Raw genomic sequence first — 24689 nt, 5'->3', positions numbered from 1 at the left:
GGGGGGCAAATTCATGGATCCGGTACATTAAGACGCACAGAGATGATGTGGTCCCTCAGCGTTCATTCATTGGATCATTCCCAGATCAAATCAAACGCACCAGAAAGCGCAAGCGTACCAAAGACCTTCCAGACCTCACCACACTGGATCAGAGCTAAGTATTTTCTATTTTTTTTAATTACACAGTTCCTCATTTATTTATTTTCTTTATTCTTTTTATTTACCATTGTAGTCTATTGTTATTATTAATTTTAGATTATTCAAACAAAGTATTTTTGTTATATAATAATTTCATAATTATTTATTTTTTATCGAAAACTCAATTTTTTTTAAATTCTACCAATAATTGTTTTTTTCTTGTTTTTTAAGCATTCAAATTTTCACATATACTTTTAATCAATTAAATAATTAGGATTTAATCCAATAATTATTTAATTGTTATATTTAATCGAACTTCCGATTTTCTCACCCTTTAATGATTATTTAAAATATTAATTTATTTACTTTTCATATTTTATTTAAACCAGTTGTTTTAACCTTGATTTATCCTGATAAATTAGGGTTGTCGATCTTCAATGCACTAACCTTTCTCTTCTTTTTCAGGGTTGATCAAGGAATCGATGAAGGCTCGAGACTTTTGAATTAATTATTTTGCCTTTTATTTTTTTGCCTTTATTCTTTTTATGCCTTTATTTCCCCTTGCCCACAGGTGTTTATTGTAATAGCGTAGGACTTTTAAATTCTGCCTTTAATTTTTGTATTTTTTAACTGCGTGGTTAGTAATCCTAGGGAGTGCAAGCCTATCAATTGAATTAGAATAACTAATTACAAGATAAGATATCTGAACTGAATCACCTGATTGTGCAACACACACCTTTGGGGTAACCTCTCTTGTTGCTTGTTGCCTTATTATTTGCTGCCTTGTTGCCTTATTATTATTATAAAATAGTCAAGTCCCTCGATTCCGAGGATACCTAAAGCAAATGCTTCCCTCAGTTCATTCATCATCAATTCTGTCCCTCGATGTTGCCTCGGTAAATGATGATTTGTCCCAATTACTAAGGTATCCTCGCCTGTTGCTTAAAAGATTAAATGACTATTATATCCTTCCCTTAGACTACCTGCCCTATTTATGGCAGGGTCAGTCTTGTGGCGAACGATAATCTCGACGACCCTTCAAAATCCAATGAAAGGACTTCCTACCCTCCTATGGTATGGATAGCCCTGAAAAGCTAAAAGAAAAAATTTTAAAACTTAGGGTAGTTGCTATTAATTGCTTGCTCTAAACTCAAAATATTTTTCCCACTCTTTTCAAAAATAAATTTTCAAAAAGGCTACGCTTATTTACAAGCTAAAGTCCTTAAACAAAACTCTTTTTCCACACTTCAAACATTTTTGAAAACAAAGTGAGCTAAGCAATTAAGAGCCCATGGATAACCATGGATACAAAGGGTGCTTGTACCTTCCCTTTGTATAACCTACCCCCCGAACTCAAAATCTTTTTAAAAGGTATTTTCCTGTTCTTTTAGCCTTTCTATGTATTGGATAAAATAAAAGTCGGTGGCGACTCTTGCTTACCGTGACATTTCAAATAAAGTCAGTTCTCCCATCGTATTATATTGAGACATAACCCTTCTATTTCAAGTAGGATAGATAAGTGTTTAGGCCAAGGGTTAAAAATAAATAAAAGGGAACAAACTCAATGGGGTTATGAAAGGATAAATAAATTTAAAAAGGTTGGCTAAAATTGCGTTGGATTAAAAGAAAAAATGCTTAATTTATCTTTTAGTCCCTTAACTTAATTAATTGTTTTGCTTTAGTCCCTTAATTAGAAAATGTTATACTCTAGTCTCTTAAAATTCTTATGTTAGCCTAATTAGTCCATTCCTTAAATTTTCAAAAAAAAAAATGTTAATATCGCATATGTGGCGGTTCTAATCCATTTTTAAATATGACCTGGCTTTTTTTATTTATTATTATCTACTTAATCTAAATTCAAGGTTGTCATGATGACAACCCTAACTCTATGATGACATGTCGTCTTAATAGCCATTCTTGCTTAATCCTAATTCTATTGTCTTTTTTCTCCTTTTTTTTGTCCATCTATTTTAAAAAATTTAACGTTTAAAAAATAACTTACTTATTTAAATATTAAAATGATATAAAATTTCTCGTAAAATTATGTGTAAAATCCTCTATATAAAGTTTATTCAAATAAAATATTAATATACAAAATAAATATTTGAACTGTTTCTTTTTGTATTTTGTAACTCCTATTATTTAATTATCGCAATTCACTCATTTATTATATTGATTTAAATTTTAATCATTAATTAGATTGATTATTATTTTTGTTATTTATTATTGTTAGTTTGTAACTCCTATATATGATATTGAGTTATCATTGTTTCATTCAAACAAATCATTGGTGCTCTACAAAGTTTGAAATAAGTGAAATCAAAATAAACTCAAACAATTTTACGATGAGTCTCTCAAACCCACTACTAGGGTTTGAGTCTGAACAACAATTGGAGCGTATTGAGGATGATGATTTATAGGAAAGACATGTGAAAAGAGTCAAAGGTGGAGAAACTGCACATGGAAGTCTAAGAAAGCTTGGTTTTGACGGTGAAAAGGAAGCTGTGAACAAAGCGACAAAATCTTATAAAGAGATGGTGGTGGGGCAAACTAACAAGGTGGTTGGAACTATACGTTTGGATACAGAACGACGAGAAGAGAACTTGATTGGTATGAAGGTTGGGGCATGGAAGATGTGGAAATATGACTGCCTTAATTTTATTCTGTCGGAAACCGAGGAAATAGGATTCAACGACCATGGCGAAGAGGTGAGATAGTCAATTTTCTTGGAAGGAGAATTGGCTATAAAGCTCTTGAAACACGATTGAAACAAATGTGGGTTCGGAAGGGAGTGATCACGATTATTGATCTTAGTAATGACTAATATCTGGTGGCGTTTACACATGATGAGGACCAAAATGCCGCGCTTGCTGATGGTTCGTGGTTTGTCTATGGCCACTACCTCACTATGAAGGATTGGTGCCCCGATTTTTACCCTGGTACAGATACGATTGAAAACGTGGTTGTGTGGATCAGAATCTTCAGACTCCCAATTGAATACTATAATGCAAGCGTACTAGTGTTCATTGGTAACCATATCGGGAAGATGGTGAAGGTAGACGAAACCACAATCCAACAGGAGAGGGGGAAATATGCACGACTATGTGTTGAAGTTAACCTTGCTCCGTTGCTTGCATTATTCAAAATCAAAGATATATCATATAAGATAGAATACGAGGGGCTATACATATTATGACTTACATGTGTTTGTTTTGGCCACTATAAGGAAGGATGTCCAGAGAAAGTGGAGCAGCTTGAAAATGGCGGAGAAATAGATAACAACAATGGTAACCAGCTGGAGTTAGCAACCAAGGAAGGATCATCGGGAGGGTCGGAAGATAACGTAGGTCCTTGGAGTGTGGTCCAGAAGCAGTGGCGAAATAGGAGAGATCTAGACAGTAGGAAAAACATGGCTTTGATGAGAACCAAAGAGAATAGTACTATTAATGTATCCAGATTTGTTTCCTTATGTGATGAGATAGTAGAAGTAACAGAAGGAATTAAAAATAATATCCTATTACATAGTGATAAGGAAGGAGAAGATATGGAGCATTCTAAAGACTATAATTTAAATGTAAATATAAGCGACCATATAACTGAGAATGTGACTTCCACTATGGAAGATAGGATAAGCTTAAAAAAGGTAACAAGAAAATATCAACGGACAAAACAGTGAAAATTCATCTGAAAAATAAGAGTGACAAACTTGCGACACGAGGAGGAATGAGCTTTAAAGACAAGATGCCTACTGGTAACAAAAAAGGGAAGAAAATCATGGCTAAGAAAATGATTCACGATTTGAAGAGTAGCGAAGATGGAAGCGATGATATATGTGCAGAAACTTGTATAGGCAATACTTTCAGTATGGGTAACGTTGTTTGAGACGACTACGAGGAAGGAAACACATCTCATGGTCCCTTCGAACTAGCCAATCCCAATATGGTCAGACCACCAGATTTACAACCAGCAATGACGGTGTTACGTGTATAGAGGATAAAAAGACATCCGATTTTGAAGGTCAGTTGGAGTGTGAAGGCATCTTAGAGGCTCCAACATAGGAAATTGAAGGGCTTATAGAGGATGAAATTGACGAGGTTTTGGAGACTTCTGAGCATGCGTCCTAGTAAGTTCGGTACTAATACATGTCATATGGACCTATATTGAATACATAAAATGATATAATTTTCTGGAACTGGAGAAGTGCAGCCAGTAATGTATTATTTCGATATTGTAATCAATACGTGAATATCCACAAGCCAACTATTATAGTGATAGCTGAAACCCGATGCAATCCAACAAAACTGCATAAAGCCTTTAAATTGAGGGGATGTGAGAACTTTATATCTACTGATAATCAAGGCTTTTTTGGTGGCATTATCGTCGCTTGAAACAAGAGCAATGTGTGCCTGGAGCTTTGCGCAAAGAAATATCAATTTATTCACATGCAAACTAAGACTTTGTCCCAACAAACGTTTCTTTTCACGATTGTGTATGCAAGTCCATATGAATGTAACAAGAAATTACTTTGGGAGGCTCTGAAGAAGACAGAGGATGACGTAAAGGAACCATGGTTAATGACTGGGGATTTTAATGATATACTGACAATGGATGAGAAAAAGGCAGAGCAACGGTATCAACTAGGAAATGTAGTATGTTCCGTCAATGAATCCAAGGCTGCAATCTTTCCAATATGGGGACGATTGGTCCAAAATTTACATGGAGAGGACCGATTTTTCATGGTGGCCAACGCATATATGAAAAACTTGATCGTGCCTTAAGTAATGAAGAGTGGAAAAAGGAATTTCCCGACTATTTCGTAAAAATCCTAACTAGGGTGGAGTTCTCTAACCATCACCCGTTATTGATAGTAACACAAGGATCAAACCATAACAAAGGGTCGTGCCGGTTCATGTTTGAGAGTCCTTGGATTGTGGATGCGACATACCATGATATGTTAGCTAGAGCTTGGAAAGATGATAGTGATTTAACTCAGAACCTGAACCATATGCAAGAGGAATTCAAAATGTGGAAATATGGAACCATATATTAAGTCATTTCGAGGAAGAAGGAATTAATGGCAAAACTGTATGGGATTCAAATATCCATGCAACGACGTAATTACTGTTGGGGATTACAGAAGCTAGAAGATAAAATTCAAAAGGAGATTAGTAGCATGTTACAGAAACAAGAGCTCGTGTGGTTTCAAAAATTCACGGTAAAATGTATGTTGGATGGGGATCGTAATACAAAGTACTACCATCTCAAAATAATTAAGAGACATCGCCATAACAAAATTTTGACTTTAAAAAATGAGCAGGATCAATGGGTAGACGATTTTGTCCAACTGGAGCAGATGGTTAATGATTATTTAAGATGTTTGAACTAAAAGATACCAATATGGCTTGGAGGCAAAATGCTATTATCTTTCCTTGAATTAGTAATGAGGACTCTGATAAGTACCAAAATATCGTTATTTTGAGTATATATTTGTGCCATTTATCGATTCTATTCTTTCCATTTTTGTAATAAAATCCAACTTTTGTGTAAATATTAGTATAATTGGGTTTTGATTCGTTTTATGCACCGTTTGATAGTTTTTCCTTTGTTTTATATGTATTTATGCATATCGGAGCCTCGAAGAATAAAGTATCGAAGGCATAGCTTCGATTACGCAGTTTTGGAGCAAAATAAAGAAAATTCTACAGAAGCTCGCTAAGCCAAGCTGTAGCGCGCTAGGAGATTCACAAACAGAGGCGCAGTGTTTTCCAACGCTCACTTAGCGCGGTTAGCTCGCTAAGCGAGATTTCCTTTACTGTACTGGATATTTTAGGAATAAATGTTGGTTCGCTTAGCCATCCTAGCTCGCTTAGCGAGCATGCGTAGATTTTGTTTATATGTTTTCATTTGTAACATTTTAGGGTTATGGGTTTGGGGGTTTTTGTGTCCCAGCTCTATCAATTTCATTCTTAGGTTAGGATTAGCTTAGAAAATAACACTGGGTCGTGCATTTGGATGATCAGAGATGGATTTCTCATCAATCGGAGTCGATAACCCGTGAGATGTTCGGTTGGTCTCTTCTCCTCTTTGTGTAGGGTTTTGTTTGTATATTTACTCGAATCGTATGAATATTTATCGCTCATGGCGTTGTATAAAATCTGCTTTATAAATCGTTATTGTTATCTTCTCTAATATTTTTGTATTTATGTTTGGGATTTGTGTTGCTTTAGTGATAAACTTCACGGATCCTGATTAGGGATAAACTTTTGTTGGATTCTAAACTCTAGATATTGATTTAGAGCTGACAATCACTTGTGTGTCGAAGCTTAATGCTTTCGTGTTCGAGTTGCACGCGAGAGTTTCCTGACGCGAGAATACAAATGTTCTCGCAACTTTGTGTTAGAGATAACCTTGGTTGTGGTTGGTCTCATAGGTGCTTTAGATATGAACAATGATGTGAGAGATGCGTGTTGGTAATGACGAGTATTGGTTAAGTGCAACTGGTCCATAAGTTTAAGTCTGTGACGATTGAGTATATTTGCATGCCTGATAAGTTATTCTCTTCTAAGAATGTATTTATTTTCTGTTCATATGTTTTATTTTTTGCTTTTACTTTCAATCCATTCAAACCCAAGCTCGAAAACATTGAAACCATTGAATGACATTCTAACGACCATTCCTTGTGGAGACGATAAATTCCCAGAATAATATTTCCAAATCTTTTGTTGCTTGCCCTCTACTGCTTCAACATACTCCATGAACATGAGCACAAAGTTTACAGATGAAGAATAAAGAATTTTGTGTTTTCTTTGAATCTGTGGAAGGCACCAGGCCCAGACGGCTACCAACCTGGCTTCTACCGAAAATCATGGAACACAGTTGGCAAGCAAGTGCTAGAGTTTGTGAAGAATATCTGGGATAATCCTAGCGTTATTACCAAGGTAAACCAGACATACATTTGCTTAATCAAGAAAGTTAAACATCCTCAACGTGTGTCTCAATTCTGGCCTATATCACTGTGCAATTCCATCTATAAGTCTGTGAGCAGAGTGGTAATGAATTGACTAAAGGAGCACATGGATAATTTGATCTCACCAAACCAATCGGGATTCATTCCAGGGAGAAAGATTCAATATAACATCATAATTAATAATGGAGTCCTCCATAGTATGAACAAAATGAAAGGAAAGAAATGTGGGTTTGTGGTTAGGGTAAACTGTTGCACCCTCAAATTTTCCCTCACATCTTCAAGACAATTTGTTTCAAAAAGCCTCCTTAGCAATAGGCCTCTAACTAAGGTTTTGGTTTCTCCCAAGGAAATGGAACTTCTAAGGCCTCAAGTGGACTTCGTAGTGCCTCATAAGTCTCAAAGTACCTCCATACCAAGTTTCAAGCCTCACAGTGCAAGATTGCTCAGTTAATTGCTCAAATGATCAACAGTCGATTGTGTTGGACCCAAAAGTCAACTATGGTCAATATACAGTCAAACGTCAAGATTTTTTGTCAACATCAAGGATTTGAGGTCACATTCATCATTTTATCAAGGTTTGATCATGATTCATCAAGAAAATCTCAAAGATCATTAAAAGCCACAATTATTAAATTAGGGTTTTTAGGCAGAAGTCAACTGAACTTTGACCAGGCATAACTTTCACATGCTTTATCAACAATTTCCTAACCAAAGCTCATTTTGAAGGAAATTCAATCCTCTATAACTTTGTCTCCCTAAAGGCCAGGCCAAATGCTTCATTTGAGAGATATGAGCCAATACATTATTGGTCATTTTGAAAGTCAATAAGAAGGCATCTTTTGTCAAAGCAATTAACATGAAGATAAAGACTTCAAATCAAGAAATGACCAACAAGGGGTTTTAGTACACATCTTGAGGTTTCCAAAAAGCCCAAGATCACTCTCACATGATGAAGATTGAGCAAGTTATGAATCATACAAGTTGGTCAATTTTGAAGAAATGCATGAAACCTCAATTGAGCAATTTTGAATGTTTGAGCTAATGGGCTTAACTTTTGAGTTTTAAACATGTTTATAACATGTTAGAGGACCTCTAAGTCCATTGGTGCATGACCATATTTTTATTCTATTTATTTCAATTTTTATTTAATTTTTGCAAAAGAATCAAATTTAAAAAATCAAAATAAATAGTTTAATATATGGATAGACTTTGTTTGATCATCCAAGGGCCCAATATCCATGCCAAAACCATGTGAAAGCATAGAAGGAATATTCTTGGGACAAAATCTTCAAATTATAGGAGGTTTTCAAAAAGAATTTGGAAAGAAATCATCACATTATCACACATTGATTCTAGGAGATTATTTCTATATTTCTTGATCTAATTACTTGTCCTATAAATACATGACTTATTCCTCATCATAGGGGAACGCATACTGCCTCAAGAATCAACCCTAAAACAACAAAAATTTCCAAGAGAAGGTGCAACTCGAAATCCTTGTTTCCAGCCATCATCAATCCAAACCAAGCTTTCAAATTATCTCCTGAACATCCATCAGGTAAGAATAAGTGGTTTGTCATGCTCATATATGCCTGAGATATTCATACATACTCTCTCCGATTTGCTTACTTTTCATGATCCATATTTTAATTCATATGCATTATTGAATGTTTCTAACCACCCAAATCAACTCATGTGAGTGTTTAGAGCAGGATAGAACCCTAACATGCAAGCTGGAATGTCTGAAAGGGAATCTTGCCATTAATGATCGCGTTCTCTTTATGTTTTCGAAACTTGTTTTACAGTCATTTTCAAGGTAAACTAACATCACCAATGGATTCAGGAGGGTTGAATTAGGGGGTAGGGTATCTCTTGCGTTTCGATTTGGCCATTTTTGTAGGTTTGGAATTTGAGATCGTCGGAGAAGATGACCGGAGTTAAGGTTCCGGCGCTTCTCTTACCCAGTCAACTGTTGGACCATTTGACTGCAAGCATGGTAACTTCTATCCATTTGATTGGCTCATTCAAGTGACTCTGGGACCCACTTTGACTATGTTTTGGAAATTCAAAGATGAAATACGCATTTATCATGTAACATTTTGTTTCTGATTCATTGACAGCGAAGCAAAGCAGCACAGCTGGTAAGGAGGGACGTGTATAAGACTGAGGACATGGGATCGATTCCCAGCGCCCTTCATTCTTTTTACCTCTTTATATTCTCTATTTTGATTAGTTTAATCACTAATCTACTTTATATTCTCTATTTTGATTAGTTTATATTCTCTATTTTGATTAATAATGATGACAGAAGAAGGGTATAAACTCCTTATTTTTGTATGCTTTGATTTCAATATTTACTAATATTTGTTAATTCTTGATTTTTTTTGTAGGTATAAATTTTGAAACATTATAAAATATATTTAAAAAAATTGTTGATAAATTGGATTGTGAAAGATGAAGGAGGGTTAGAAGATACAAATTTATTGTTTGTTCAATTTTATAATATGTTAAGTCTTTTTAATTTTATTGATGTTTATTAATTTTTTATTATTTGTTTGTAGGTACTGTCTTTTATATATATATATATATATATATATATATATATATATATATATATATATATATATATATATATATATATATATATATATATATATATATATATATATATATATATATATATATATATATATATATATATATATATATATATAATATATTATACTTGTCCCTTAAAAAAGATTTAAAAACTTTTATTTTTAAATTTTATTTTTTACAATTAAATATATAATCTTAATAAAAAAATTCTCTCTTCTACATTTCAGATTTAAATTATAAATTATATGTCCCTAGAAGACATATAGCCCGCATTTACAATATCGAAAAACGTCTTAAATGTCTACATCAATACGTTTTCGGTAGTGGCAAAGGAGGATTATTGGCCTTCATATCAAGGGGATGTTGTTTGGCACAATGACCAGATGCGAAGAAAGAAACATATGTTGAACATCTCTTTTGATCAATGTTGAAAACCTGGGAGCGGGACTAGAAGACTATTACGCAATACAAATGATATTAATTAATTACAATTTTAATTACTAAAGCTATGAGTTATCATTTTAAAATAAAATTTATTGTCCTATTAATAATTATGATTGCATATATAAATGTATAATTGATGCACATATTTTACATAGCTGTAGTATACAATTTAGTCGTAGATCTTATTTTTGGCTCCAAACACCTCTTATATGGTACATATATACTTTTTGATTTTGTATTATCTCTTATATGGTTCTTAGTTTTTAATTTTATATTGTAATTTTTATTTTATTTTCTTATTTATCACATATTTAAACTAATATTATATTTATGTTACAGATTAAAGACTCAACTTACTCTACTATATTTTTTTACCAAACTATTTAGCTATAATGTATTGTAATAATTTTTTTTATAAATTATTGATAATTGTTTAATGTTTAAAAGGGAACCAATAACAAACAAATAACATTCACTAAGTTGATTAAATTCAACCGTCCATTATTAGAGGTAGGTTTGTGGTCTTCGTCAATAATCAAAGATTAAATTAACAAGGATTAGAAAGTCCGAATTACTCATGTGTGTCGATCGCATATTTGCTCTCCCTAGATGTATTAGAGGTTAACACCCTTAGAGTTATTTGTGTTTTATTTCTCTCTGAGTTTAGGTCCTCATCTATGAATTTGAATAATTGATTTTTATGATGTTACTTATTTGTAAAATGGTACGGAAAATATTATAGTGTTAATATTTTTCTTTTTGTAATTGCAACACATATGTATTAAGTCATCGATACAACTCCTTAAATTGTAAGATTTTTATAATATCTTTTAACAATAGTCTTTAAGAGAAATGTGTATTTGATTTAAAATTATTTATTTAATTATTGGAGATCTTCAATAAACAAAAATGATAGTAAGAAAAAAAATCTACCTTGCATTGAAACTCTCTCATTTATTCATGCATTATTATTAATGATTTTGGAGGTACCATTTACACTTCACTTGAAACAGAACTTTGGGTCATTCGGAACATAAAAGACATTTTATTTGAAAATACTAAAGTTATCCAATTCCTCCGTGAAGACAAATCAAATTGCATATTTCATGGTAAAAATCGCATCCACTAACAACGATCTCCTGATTCACAACTCCCTTTCATCGGGAAGGAATTTATTTTTATGATTATAGTTTTTTATCTCTCTTTTTTAAGCATTATAATAAATAAAATATTTAATTTTTATTACACATCATTTAATAATATTGTGTTTTTATATGAGTAATAGGTATGGTTTCGATTTTATTTTATACATCAATTGAATCCTATAAATTATATTATTTTTATTTTTACTTTTATTATTATTTTTTAATTATTGTTTTTATTTTTATTTATATTAATATGATAATAATTATTAACTATCTCTAAATATTCTTTAAAATTAAATAATTATTTACAAAAAATAAAATTGTAAAATAAAATTTAGTTGTAAGTTATAATTAATTTAGTTTTTAGTTACTAAACTATTTAAGAGTTATGTAATGATAAAGTATTTGATTTATTATAATATTTAAGTAATATGTATTATGAATAATTGATTTATTTTGTTAAATGGAAGAGAAATATGAGGACTAATTTAAATTTTTTATCATAAAATTATTTAAGAATTTAAATATCACTATTTAATAATAAATTTTAGAATCATCAATGTTAAAATTGAATAAAAAACTTTTTAATGTTTCATTTTAATTTTCATAATCATTTTTTCTTTAATTTAATTATTGATGTGAATATAATTAATTTATTTAGACGATTATATAAAGTTTTTCGATTGATTAATGATATACATTGACCCATAATAAATAATAGTTTTCTATATCCCATGAAATAACCAATCCATTAATTAGGTCACAACATATTTCTTCCAAAATAATAAATAAATAAATCATGAAAATATGAATCAATATGATAAGATATAATATAATTTTAAAATTTTTACTTTTTTTAGAGAAAATATAATTAAAACATTTTTTGGACATGACATTGAATAAAAAATTCTTAAGTTTTATAAATTATAGATTAAATACTAAATTGAAATTTACATTGATCAATTCTTATATTTATTATGAATTTAATGATTAATCACAAATAATATATACAAATAATTTTATATAACACTTTTTTATAATATTGTATCATTCACGTAAATATGACATATCTTTCTAATTTAAAGAAAATAATTGAAATTTTTTATGTATAATTTATTAACATTTCTCATACTATAAAATTTTATTTTTTATTTAACATAATTTTAAAGCATGTTTAATCATATAATTATAATTAACTATAATTAATCAAATATATTATTTCGTTTAAAAAAAATTAAGGTAAAAATTATAAACAAACCCGTGCAACGCACGGGCCAAAAATCTAGTTTCTAACCAATTAAAATGCACTTTAATTAGGATTAGGGTTAAATTACTAACTAATTTTCTATCTAATTAAGACTTTAACTAGATATCATTTAATTAAGACTTTAATTTATTGATATCATTTAATTATAAAAATATAAAAACAATTAGATTTAGGTTTTAATTAACTTGTTTTTTAACATAATTTTCAAATTAACTTAGTCATTAGGTTTTTAATTATTTTTTTAGGGTTTAATGACTAAAATCAATTTGACATTTAGGACTTAATTAGGTTTAATTAGATTTAATTGTACATAATTAACTAATTAGATTTAGTTTCATTAATTAATTAAGTTAGGGTTTATTTTCATAAATAAATTAGGATTTAGATTTTAATTAACATTAAATTTCTTCCTAACCTTAAAACCTTCTAATTTATTTCTGATTTTATCTTACAACTACTCTTGAACGATTGAATATCGTAGTTTAATTTCCTCGTATTTTTTACAAATTATGTAAATGCTTATGGGATGTAATAGTTAATTAGGACTTTGATTTTCCGCACTTTATTTTCTACAAAGGTTTTTACTAATTATGTATCTTCCCCGAAGCCTTGTAATAGTAATTAGGGTTTACTTTCCGCACTGTAGTTTCCTGTACATATTTAACTGCTAGATGTATGGTTAATAGTATTGTATGGCAAGACTAATAACTGAACATAGTTAACCTAATTTCAAGATTAAATAACTGAATCAACACACTTCTCACACACTCACCTTTAGGGTAACCTCTTTTGTTGCCTTACGATTACATGGTCATGCCCCTCAAGCATAGGGATACTTTAGCAAAAGACGCTTACGATTAATATCATCATAGTCCCTTCGATATAAAGATCATAGTCCCTCGATGACCCTTCGAGTTGCCTACGAAAAAGATGATCTTGTCCCTCGATGACGCTATGTTAAAATGATGATTGTCCCTTCGAATTGCTAAGGTATCCTTACATGTTGCCTTCTATGACCATACGATGACCCTACGCATGTCCCTTCACGTCCAATAGATAGGATTTCCTACCAACTAATGGCATGGATAATACTATCTCCAAAAGAAAACATAATAGAATAGGAAAGACAATTACTTAGTGGGTAGTACTCCTAATTGCTTGCTCACACTCAAACTCATTTTCACACTCACGCTTTCAAATAAATATTTTTAGAAACACTTTGTATACATTCATACAAGAATCATTACAAAGTCTGCCTTACTATTGGCACTCCAAATATTTTTCAAACACACACACAAGTCAAACAAAGTGAGCTAAGAAACTAAGAGCCCATGGATAACCATGGATATAATGGGTTATAATACCTTCCCTTTGTTTAACCTACCCCCCCCCCCCCCCGAACTCAAAATATTTTAAAGGTCTTTCTTGTTCTTTTATGCCTTTCCTAATATAATTGGATAAAATAAAAGTTAGTGGCGACTCTTGCTAACCGCAATATGTTTTGCGAAAAACAAAACAAAAAGTCAGTTCTCCCACCGTATTACATAAACTTTTCTAAAGCCTATGATAAGCTAATTTGGTATTTTATCGGGAACACACTCCACGAGATTAACCTTCAGGACAGTCTTATTAATGTCATTATGCATGGTATTACAAGTATGGAATTGAATGTTGACTAGAATGGCGCTAGGACTGAATTTTTTCAACCACGGCGGGGATTCGCCAAGGTGACCCCATGTCACCTTATATATTTGTATTATGCATGGAAAAATCACTCACCTCATCATGCAGGAAGTGAACGAAGGCAACTGGAAAACAAATAGACTGGTCAGAAATGGCATCAGGGTCTCGCACTTCATGTTCGTCAACGATCTTCTTTTGTTTGGTGAGTCAACCGAGAAGCAAATGAAGTGTTTGATTAATACACTCAATACCTTCTATGATATGTCAGGCCAAGAGGTTAACAATGAGAAAACCAACATTATTTTCTTGAGCAATGGTAGAAAGATCTACCCGTGGAGAGATAAGTGGCCGGGGGCGGAATGGATATTGAGGATCATCATATTTCAATTCCTACTAACCTACTGGAAGTCAAACTATGCGATATTGTGGATTCTAATAGAGATTGGAAAAGTTAGTTAATGCAGGGGTGGCTGCCCATGGACATTAAAAGTAGAATCAAAGCCCATCTACCTCCAAATGAATTGTATGGGGATGATGAATTAATAAAGGTTGGAACGAGCGCTGGAGAATTTTCCGTCAAAGCCATTTACAACTCGCTTTGTGATGCTAATATCACCGACATAGACATTTTGCTGAAGAATATTTTGCAGCTTAATATGCCAGAGTGTATCAGCCATTTTATGTGGATGTTGGCTCATGATAGATTACTTATGAACCATCCTAAAAGTCAAATGGGAATCGGAGGTGATGCTTGTCAAATGTGCAGGAATGAGGTGGAATTTGTGCTACATGTTTTTAGAGATTGCCCCTATGTTATGCAATTTTAATCCAATCGAGTTCCTTCGGGTATAACTACTAACTTTGTGCAGATAGGTTTACAAGATTGGGTTAATCTCAATCTTGAAGCATACGGAATGGATGCTAACAACTGGCGTGAGTTCTGGGAAATGACATGCCACTATATATGGACCCTGAGGAATAAAGAAACATATGAAGAAGACTTTTCTCGTCCATTAAATGCGGCAGTACACATCTCACATTTGGTTAAAGAATATTCTATAGCAAAGTCTCAGGCTATAGTTACTACCAAGGTGGATAAGGTGTGGATTATGCTTAGTTGGCAACCTCCTCAAAGAAACTACGTCAAGCTAAACACGGATAGATCAAGTAAGAATACGATGAATTCTGGGTGTGGTGGTGTCGTCAGAGATGCTAATGGTAGTTGGGTAGGTGGCTTTGCAAAAAACACGGGCGCGTGTTCTAATTTTATAGAAGAACTGTGGGGTGTATTCAAAGGCCTCAATTATACGCTCAAATTAGGGAAAAAGATGACAGAGGTGAATGTGGGTTTTGTGGCGGTTATAAATGCTATTAAAAATTGCGCTTCAGAGAGCCTGGAAGGCCATGCCTTGTTAAGGCAAATCCCAAGGCTGATAGAGCTTCATGATGATTTTCAATTTAACCACTCTTATCGAGAAGCTAATAAGTGTGCAGATGCGTTGGCAAATGAAGGATACAACCTTGATTGCATTTTTGTTAAATACATTGTCGCTCCTAGTTGTGTTAGTGGGTTATTAGATGATGATCTGTTAGGAGTCTCTGTTCCTAGATTGATCACGGTGTAGTTTTTCCCTCGGGCTTCGGCCCTCTTGTTCACCAAAAAAAAATTGTGCTCTGGTGGTACTCTTCACATTTTTTATAATTGTTTTTGTTCAACTTTACATATGTCTTGCGATTTATTTTGTGGCATATAATAGAAATTCAAGTTATTCTATTACAAATATATAAACTTCTGTTTATATTGAATAACGTTTGTTAGTCTCCTATCTAATTATTTTTATAATATGTTATTAGTTTATGATTTTTTTTCATGAGAATCATAAGAAGATGATGATAAAACTGTATTACGTTATTGTTGTTTGGAAAATCTAATATTCGTTCAGGTAAGTAGATGTCTATAGGCCTGTTATTTGCATTATTTAAACTCTTATTTTTATTAATATTTTTTTTTGTTAGTTTGTTGTTTTATCTTTCTTTCTCATTTTTGTATCGGTTAACATAAATATAACTATTTTTTCACATAAACCAGGAGTACAAATATATATGAGACATTGGTTTTTCTTTAATTAATGTTGCATTATTTTTGATCTGGAGATCTATGAGATTTTTCTTGATATAAATACATCTATTTTAATCCTAATATTTTTTCAATTTATATAATATTACTATAGTTACTATTGTATTAATTTGTAATAAGTTATTTAAAGAAGAATAGTTTCACTACACATATGATACAAGTATAATAACTCTTATCCTAAGTTTTTTAAGAGAATGCTACTAAACAGGAAAAAAATTCACATACATATTAATGATATTTTTATACACATATAAAATAAATATTTTATATTATAATTTTTCTGACTTCTTCATTCTCATCCGACAGAATCAATAAAAGTTAAGTTTTTCTCATAACAAGTCAATGAGTTAAATTTTTATATTAAGAATCCGCTATTCTGTTTGTAAATTCAAAATTAATTTACCATAAATATGATATTAATAGATGGAAATATATTTTAAATTATTTTTATACTATTGGAATTCATTTAAATGAATACCTTTGATAAAAATATTTTTAAATTAATTTATTAATTAAAGTTTAAAACTAAATAGTTGAAAATAAATAAATAGTAGTTAAAAAATAATTGGGATAAAAATTATAAATTTAAGTTATTTTCTTGAATTTCTTTTAAATTATAGTCCACACAATATATAAATAGTTGAGGTGAATATTTACACTTATTAGCAATATACACCAAAATTAAAAGATTTAATAAATTAAAATTTAAATAATTAAAAACTTACACTGATAAATGAAATATATTTACGTTTTAATATGTGCAAAATATATTCAAATATAATATATCATATAAACTTATTAGATATTTTATAATTGATAAAAAATATATTAATTATCTATAAATATTTGTCAAATGTATAAATTCACATGAATTTTCATATTTTAAATATGTTTTTAATTTTTTATTGAGATTTACTCATTGAACTATTGTTATCTAATTTTTTTTATAATTATTAAAAAATCAAATATGTATTATATAAAAATCCGTGCAACGCACGGGTAATTTTATCTAGTTATTTATTATTAAACACATGAAACAGGAACCCTAATTTCGTTTTCTCTAGCATTATCTCCTTCCTTTCTCCAAATCAAAACAACAACAACAACATCAATCTCTTTCCCTTGAACTCATGACTCTCTCTCTCTCTCTCTCTCTCTCTCTCTCTCTCTCTCTCTCTCTCTCTCTCTCTCTCTCTCTCTCTCTCTCTCTCTCTCTCTCTCTCTCTCTCTCTCTCTCCCTCTCTCTCACGCGCGCGCGCACACACACACACACACACACTCTCTCTCTCTCTCTAACTCTCTCTCTCTCTCTCTATCTCTCTCTCTCTCTCTCTCTCTCTCTCCCTCTCTTATAAAAATCAAAACCAAAAACCATAAGTGATCTCGTCTCCCTCACTCTCCTTTATACCTCTGTAATCGACACATGTCAATAAATAAAAAACAAAACATGATTGTTTTGTTTTTATAAACCAACTTTGATAAAATAATCTAAAAAATAGTATTTTATTTTATAACTTAAAAATATCAAATTTAAATCTAAATCATTGAATCTTAATTGTCACCAACAGCAATAAATCCATGTCTTTTTTAGGGTTTCTCTGTATCTATAATGTTATCCTTTCACATTTACATTATATGGATGATTGATTCAAATTAACATGAAATCACCACACCATTAACAATATTAATTGTAGTGTCATAGACATGGCCGTGGTCACGTTTTGGCTTTAGCGATTTCGGTAAGTACAGGTGTCGCGACACTGATTGTGGTCGCCTCGTTATGAATTAACCATAATTTGTTACTTAATATAAAAGCGGTGATAACGATACCGGTACCTGCCGAAACTACTTTGTAATTTTAACATTCAGTGACTACTTTGTAAAACCCTAGTCATAGAGCTAGATTATTGCTAATTCCAAAATAGAAAGATCTTTGTTGAAAGGCATTGATGGAATAATCAAGTTTTATTCGAGTGAACTTAGTTTTAAGTCGGATTCCACACCCAATCCCATACCCATATCCTGGTTTACCTTGCCTCTGTCCTGGATTTCCTGCAATTCTCATTGGATTCAAAAAGTTAAATCAAAGTACTTTAGCACATTTTGAGCGCTAAAGAGTTAAATGAGTGATTTTAAGTATATGGGAATTTGGGAGTAATCAAATGAAACTCACCAGGAACTCTATGACTACTTCTTAAATCAGATCCATAATCAAGGAAAAAAACACTTGTAACTTTCTTGCTCTACAAAAATTAAGTAAGTCTGACACCAATTAATGATATCTTACAATGATAATGTTGGAAATTATATTAATAAGTATTACATATACCAACGGGAATGCCAATTCAGCTTTAGATACCAAACATGATTGTCCACAACCAATTGCACCTTCACCATACCCTCTTACACTGTTGACACCACCAATTGCAAAAGCTTGATGTGGACCAAATGATCCAAAAATTGAACCACCACTCAACCTACAAAATAAATTTAAATTTATTTTTTAGCCGTCAATCAACTAGTCCAGTCCGATTTTTATAACATTTTGCTCATGATAAAATATTTTAAAAACTCACCATGAAGAGAAAATTGTTGGTCCAAGTTTAAGTCCATTTGAAACAAAGAAGTTGAATCGATTGAATATTAACAAGTTTGGTCGAAGTGAAATCCCTTGTTCCATTTGTAAATTGAACTGAAGATAATAAACTTGCATTAAATTAAATAAAACATCTTACACACAATAGTAACAAATTTACATCATGAAATTTGTCCCATGAAAATAGCTTACGTGAGTAAAACCGTGATCATTTATGTCTTCAAATCGAGTTTTTTGATTAGCCACTATCATATTGTCATATGATTCTCCACTACATAAGATTCCAAAAATCATGTTTAATTAAATTATTTAAATAATTTGTCTCAGCAGGACCGAATCATAAATTTCATCAACCTGCACGTCATTGAAAAACCATCTAGATCTCGGCTTACAGATTGACCATGATTATTGATAAAATGAATGTGCTGCACATTTGATCAAACTAATTAGATATTTCTAATAGAAGCTTAATTGTTAGTTAATTAAGTTAGTTATTCGATTAGATTTTTGTTATTATATAGATTGTTAAGACCAAGTGTGCGAGTGTGTTGAGCGTGTGTGTGTGTGTTTTATATATATATATATATATATATATATATATATATATATATATATATATATATATATATATATATATATATATATATATCACTTGGATCTCCCTCTTGTAGTCATACCTTATATTTTGATCAATGCATCAAAATTTTAAGGTTATCCAATATGTGTTCTTTTTTTTACGCGTCACAAACATGACGTGTAATATATTATTAGATAGCAATTAGATCTAAGGTATTTTCATTCTTTCATATTCTTCTATTGTGTTAGTATATATTTTTTAGGGTTATTCATCACCTTCTTTCTTCTTCTGTAAATTATCTCTCCATTCATCCGGTCATGACATCTAATCATGAGAATGAATTCGTTATTGATGAAGGTTCATCAACCACGACCATTACCCCCAAAGATCCAGTGGCAGATCCTCGAAGCCCTTACTACTTATATATCAGCAAAAATCTGGGTAAAATCCTTGTCGTGCCACCCTTTGATGACCACAACTACCATAATTGGAGTAGTTCAATGTGTAGTGCCCTGACATCCAAGAAAAAGCTATCTTTGATTAACGGACCCCTAACAAATCTAACTTCACCTGACCTTAATTTTAAGCTCTAGGATTCATCAACTAACATGGTTATTTCTTTGATCAACCAAACCCTTTCACATTGCATTAGTCAAAGCGCAATTTTCTTTGATTCAAACTTTGAGTTCTAAGATGACCTTCACGAAAGATTCACCAAGGGTAATCATTTTTTATTCTCCAGTCTTCTTTAGGATATCCACTTAGTAAAGTAATGTGACAAATCACTTTCTTATTATTTGACTTAACTAAAAATTCTATCGGAAAAGCTTGTGGATCTTCGCCCAACTTCATCTTGTTCTTGCAAAATTTTTTACACTTGCAACCTCGCTTAAGCTGCTCAATAATACAAATATATGGAGTAATTTTTTTCTTTATAAAAGAATATAATGACTCCTACAATGACATTCACACTCAAATCTTGATCATGAACCCTATTCCAAGCATCAACACGTTTACTCGCTCATTGGTCAACAAGAAGTATTCGTCTCTCAACCTTCCACCAAAGATTTCATAATCTTATTTGCCATCAATTCAAATTCTAAGAGACGTGATAGAGGAATAGGCCATTCCAGAACTCCCATGTTATGTACTCATTGTAACAAAAATAAGCATATCATTGATGGTTTCTATTTCAAACACGGGTTCCCTGTAAGATATCAAATAAGAACCTCAACTACTCACCCTAATTCTCATTCCCAAAACAAGGCTACAACCAATCTTGCTATACCTTTAGACGAACAAAGAATCATCTCTAAAGAAGACTACCAATACTTACTTCTTTTTCTTCAACAGTCAAAGAATATTCTCATGATCAGAACACATATAGGCCCATCTCTACTGATAATTCACATGTAGTCTCAAGTATCACCAATACAAGTATTGATTTAAAACAATTATGTATATGGATTATTGACTCAAGCCCATAAAATCATGTTTGCCCCCATATCAAATTTTTTGAGCATTACATTTATTGACTCTGTTCATATTCACTACTCTAATGAGATTACCATCAGTGGATATATTTTTTGAAACAATCTACTTTGATAATTATCTATAGTTAAAAAATGCTCTTCATATATTTGAATGTCAATTTGATCTCATTTCCATATCAAAATAATGCCAAAATTTAAAATATCAAATATATTTCTCACATAATTCCTGTCAAATTTAGGATGTGTCTAAAGAGAGGATAATTAGTCAAGTAACCCAGCATAACAACCTCTACAATCCTTTGTAAGGCATCCACATTCATACATTCTATCTATAATATGACCAATAGTTGTAACTATAATTATTTTACCTCCGATATTGTTACTGATATTGTTACTGCTCATACCTTACATTAACACTTTAGATGTATGGCATCATAGACTAGGTAATTCATCTAATGATGTTTTACAACACATGTGTCCTTTTTTTTCCTTGTTTCAAATGTCATAAGACCTTCATTTTCCATGCTTGTCACCTTTCTAAACAATGCAAATTATTTTTTCCAAATAGCTTTCCTGTGACATCTCATTCTTTTGAATTGGTGCATACGAATAACGGAGGACCAACAAGAACCCACTCTTTAGTTGGTTTTCAATATTTCATAACTATTTTGGATATTTTACTTGTTATACTTGGACTTTTTGATGTATGACAAATCTGAAACTAGATTTCAAATTAAAAATTTCATTAATTACACTCTCACTCATCTTTCTTGTAAAATCAAAATAGTTCTTAGTGATAATGAGACTGAATTTATCATGCCATCCTATTATGCATCTCTAGAAATTATTAATTAAAGGAGTTGTGTTGAAAATCCACAACAAAACTCCATAGTAGAGAGGAAACATAAAAACCTCTTGAATTTTACTACGATTCTCCCTTTTCATGTCAACTTGTCTAATATTTTTTGGTCTTTTTCTCTTTGCAATGATACTTACATAATCACTAGACTTTTTAGTCCTACCATCGATCACAAAACACTGACTGAGATTATTTTTAAAGAAACTCCCAACTTTATTCACATCAAATATTTTGGATGTCTCATCTATGTCTCCACCTTAACTAGACATAGAGACAAACTTGACCCAAGAGCCAACAAATACATCTTTCTAGAATACCCTAATGACACTAAAGGTTTCCTCCTTAATAACCTCCACACCAGATCCACTTTTATATCTAAAAATTATATCGTCTATAAACGCAAAAACAACCCCCCACCAAAAAACAACCATACCTCCTTAGTAAATGAAAACGACAACAACAATTTCCTTTTTGACTTTCCCACAAAACCTAAAACTATTACTTCCACAACTCAAACCACCAACTCCACTTCAGCATCACCACCTCAAAATGATATTTGTGAAGTCCTCAACCAATCTTCCCATTAGAGAATCCACAAGACATAAAACCAAGCATGCATACCTCAATGAATTCATTTGTAGTGCGTCTCATTCATCCTCTTTGTATGATATATCTAATTTTATTTATTAAAAAAATACATCTTCAAAATTGTATGGTTTTATCTTTGCTATTACTTCAAATTGTGAACCCGCTTCTTACAATAAAGCCACCACACAACCTCACTGGATTAAGACCATGAACACTAAAATTGAAGCTCTATCTAATAACAAAACATGGACCTTTACCACTCTTCCCCTAGATAAAAAGGATTGTGACTGTAAGTGGGCCTACAAAACTAAATTTAAGTTTGATGGCACAGTTAAAAGACACAAAGCAGGGTTATTGGCTTCTTTGACACTTTTTTTCGCTTGTTTCTAAACTCACAACTGTAAGATTACTTCTTACCCTTGCTTCATTAAATTTTCAGTTACCCCAACTATATGTGCACAATTTTTTTCTCCATGGTGATTTGGATGAAGCGGTATACATGACCTTACCCCAAGGAATTAATCCATCTCATCCAAATCTAGTTTATAAACTTTTAAAATTATTTTATGGTCTTAAGTAGTCTAGTAGGAAATGGTTTGAAAAGGTATTTTCTATATTATTATCCCATAACTTTAAACAATGTTCTGCAGACCATTCCCTTTTTATACATCAATATGCTACCTCCTTTATAGTCTTACTAATTTATATTGATTATCTCATAATTTCTAGCAGTAACATGGACACCATACAAAACATAAAGAATACCATGTACCATCATTTCAACATTAAAGGCCTAGGCACTCTCAAGAATTTTCTAGGTCTTGAGGAAGCAAGATAAAGCAAGATAAAGCAAAGAAAATATATCCTTGACACTCTTTCCAGCATAGGTTTGCTTGGATGCCAACCTCCCAATACTCCAATGGCCAGAGACGCCCGTTTGAAGCAAAATGAAGGCATCCCCTTATCAGACTCAACTTCCTATAGAAGAATTGCTGGCCAACTCATTTATCTTCTCAACACAAGGTATGACATTGCCAGTGTTGTCCAACAATTGGGCCAACATATGAGCAACCCAAAAAATCTTCATTATTATGCTACAATTTTAGTCTCGTGGTACCTCTAACTATCTTCAACCCGAGGAATATTCTTCTTCTCCTATTCTCTATTACAATTCAAGGCCTTCCTAGATTGTGATTGAGTTTCTAGATACACGACTTTCAATTAGAGGTTTTTGAATTTACACTGGCAGCTCCTTGATTTCATGGAAATCAAAGAAACAACCAACTATCTCTCGACGCTCCACTAAAGCATAGTATCAAACGATGGCTTCCACAATTTGTGAGGTCAATGGATCCCAATATTCTCAATGAACTGCAAGTTTCCTTCACTAAACCAACCCTGCTTTATTGTGACAATGCATCTACTAGATATATTGTTGGGGATTCCTCATTCCATGAACAAACCAAGCATATTGACTTTGACAACCATTTGGTTTGTGAAAAGTTTCAGCTAGGCATTTTTCATTTATTGCTCGTCTCCTCTTCATAACAGGTAGCAGACCTATTCACCAAGCCGTTGAACTTGAAGCCTTTCAATTAAAATTTTCTTAAGCTTGGAGTACATACCATATACCCTTAAGCTTATGAGGGGAGGGGGGATTAGAAGCTCAAAAATTAGTTAATTGAGTTAGTTATTCTATTATGTTTCAGTTATTAGTTTGTTAGTTGATGAGACAAAGTGTGTGTGTGTATGTATATATATATATATGTGTATATATATATATATATATATATATATATATATATATATATATATATATATATATATATATATATATATATATATATATATATATATCACTTGCATCTCTCTTGAATTCATACCCTATATTTTGACCAATACATCATACCTTTAGGTTATGTTTGCAAGTTTGGAGGAGAAGGGAACGAAGGATTTTGGAAAGTAGGAAGAATTGAGTGAAAAGAATAAAAAAAATTTGCGTAGGAGGATTTTGGAGGGTTTGATTTTATTCATAACATCAAAAATCTCATAAAATGGGGGAACTCAAAAATTATATTGAAGGAGGGTTTTGAAGGGCTTACATAAATTTTTCAAATATCTTTTAGGTTGTTATAGTATTCTGAAAATTAAAAATTTAGTAATGATAATGACTCTTTTATCATTCTAAACAAAATCA

At 31.7% G+C, this 24689-nt stretch overlaps 1 protein-coding gene across 1 annotated transcript; it reads right to left on the bottom strand.

Annotated features, from left to right (window-relative positions):
* Positions 1–18625: 18625 nt before the first annotated feature.
* LOC131619214 (outer envelope protein 39, chloroplastic-like) lies at positions 18626–19061 on the bottom strand. Its single transcript, XM_058890338.1, has 2 exons — positions 18956–19061; positions 18626–18856 (listed from the first exon to the last, which is right to left on the bottom strand). The coding sequence occupies exons 1-2, from the start codon at positions 19057–19059 to the stop codon at positions 18652–18654; spliced, it is 309 nt and encodes a 102-aa protein (XP_058746321.1). The 5' UTR covers positions 19060–19061; the 3' UTR covers positions 18626–18651.
* Between the last annotated feature and the right edge of the window lie 5628 nt (positions 19062–24689).

This window comes from Vicia villosa, linkage group LG1 (genome assembly GCF_029867415.1).
Source record: "Vicia villosa cultivar HV-30 ecotype Madison, WI linkage group LG1, Vvil1.0, whole genome shotgun sequence".
In the NCBI taxonomy this organism is placed as follows: Eukaryota; Viridiplantae; Streptophyta; class Magnoliopsida; order Fabales; family Fabaceae; genus Vicia; species Vicia villosa.
This window is presented reverse-complemented; position numbering and strand designations above follow the sequence as displayed.

What these genes read in the sequence shown, in the direction of transcription:
- LOC131619214 (XM_058890338.1), bottom strand. Translation starts at nt 19,059, where the DNA reads ATGGAACAAGGGATTTCACTTCGACCAAACTTGTTAATATTCAATCGA. An exon ending in CCAACAATTTTCTCTTCATG is followed by an intron (nt 18,857 to 18,955) that starts GTGAGTTTTTAA and finishes TTTATTTTGTAG; the next exon opens with GTTGAGTGGTGGTTCAATTT.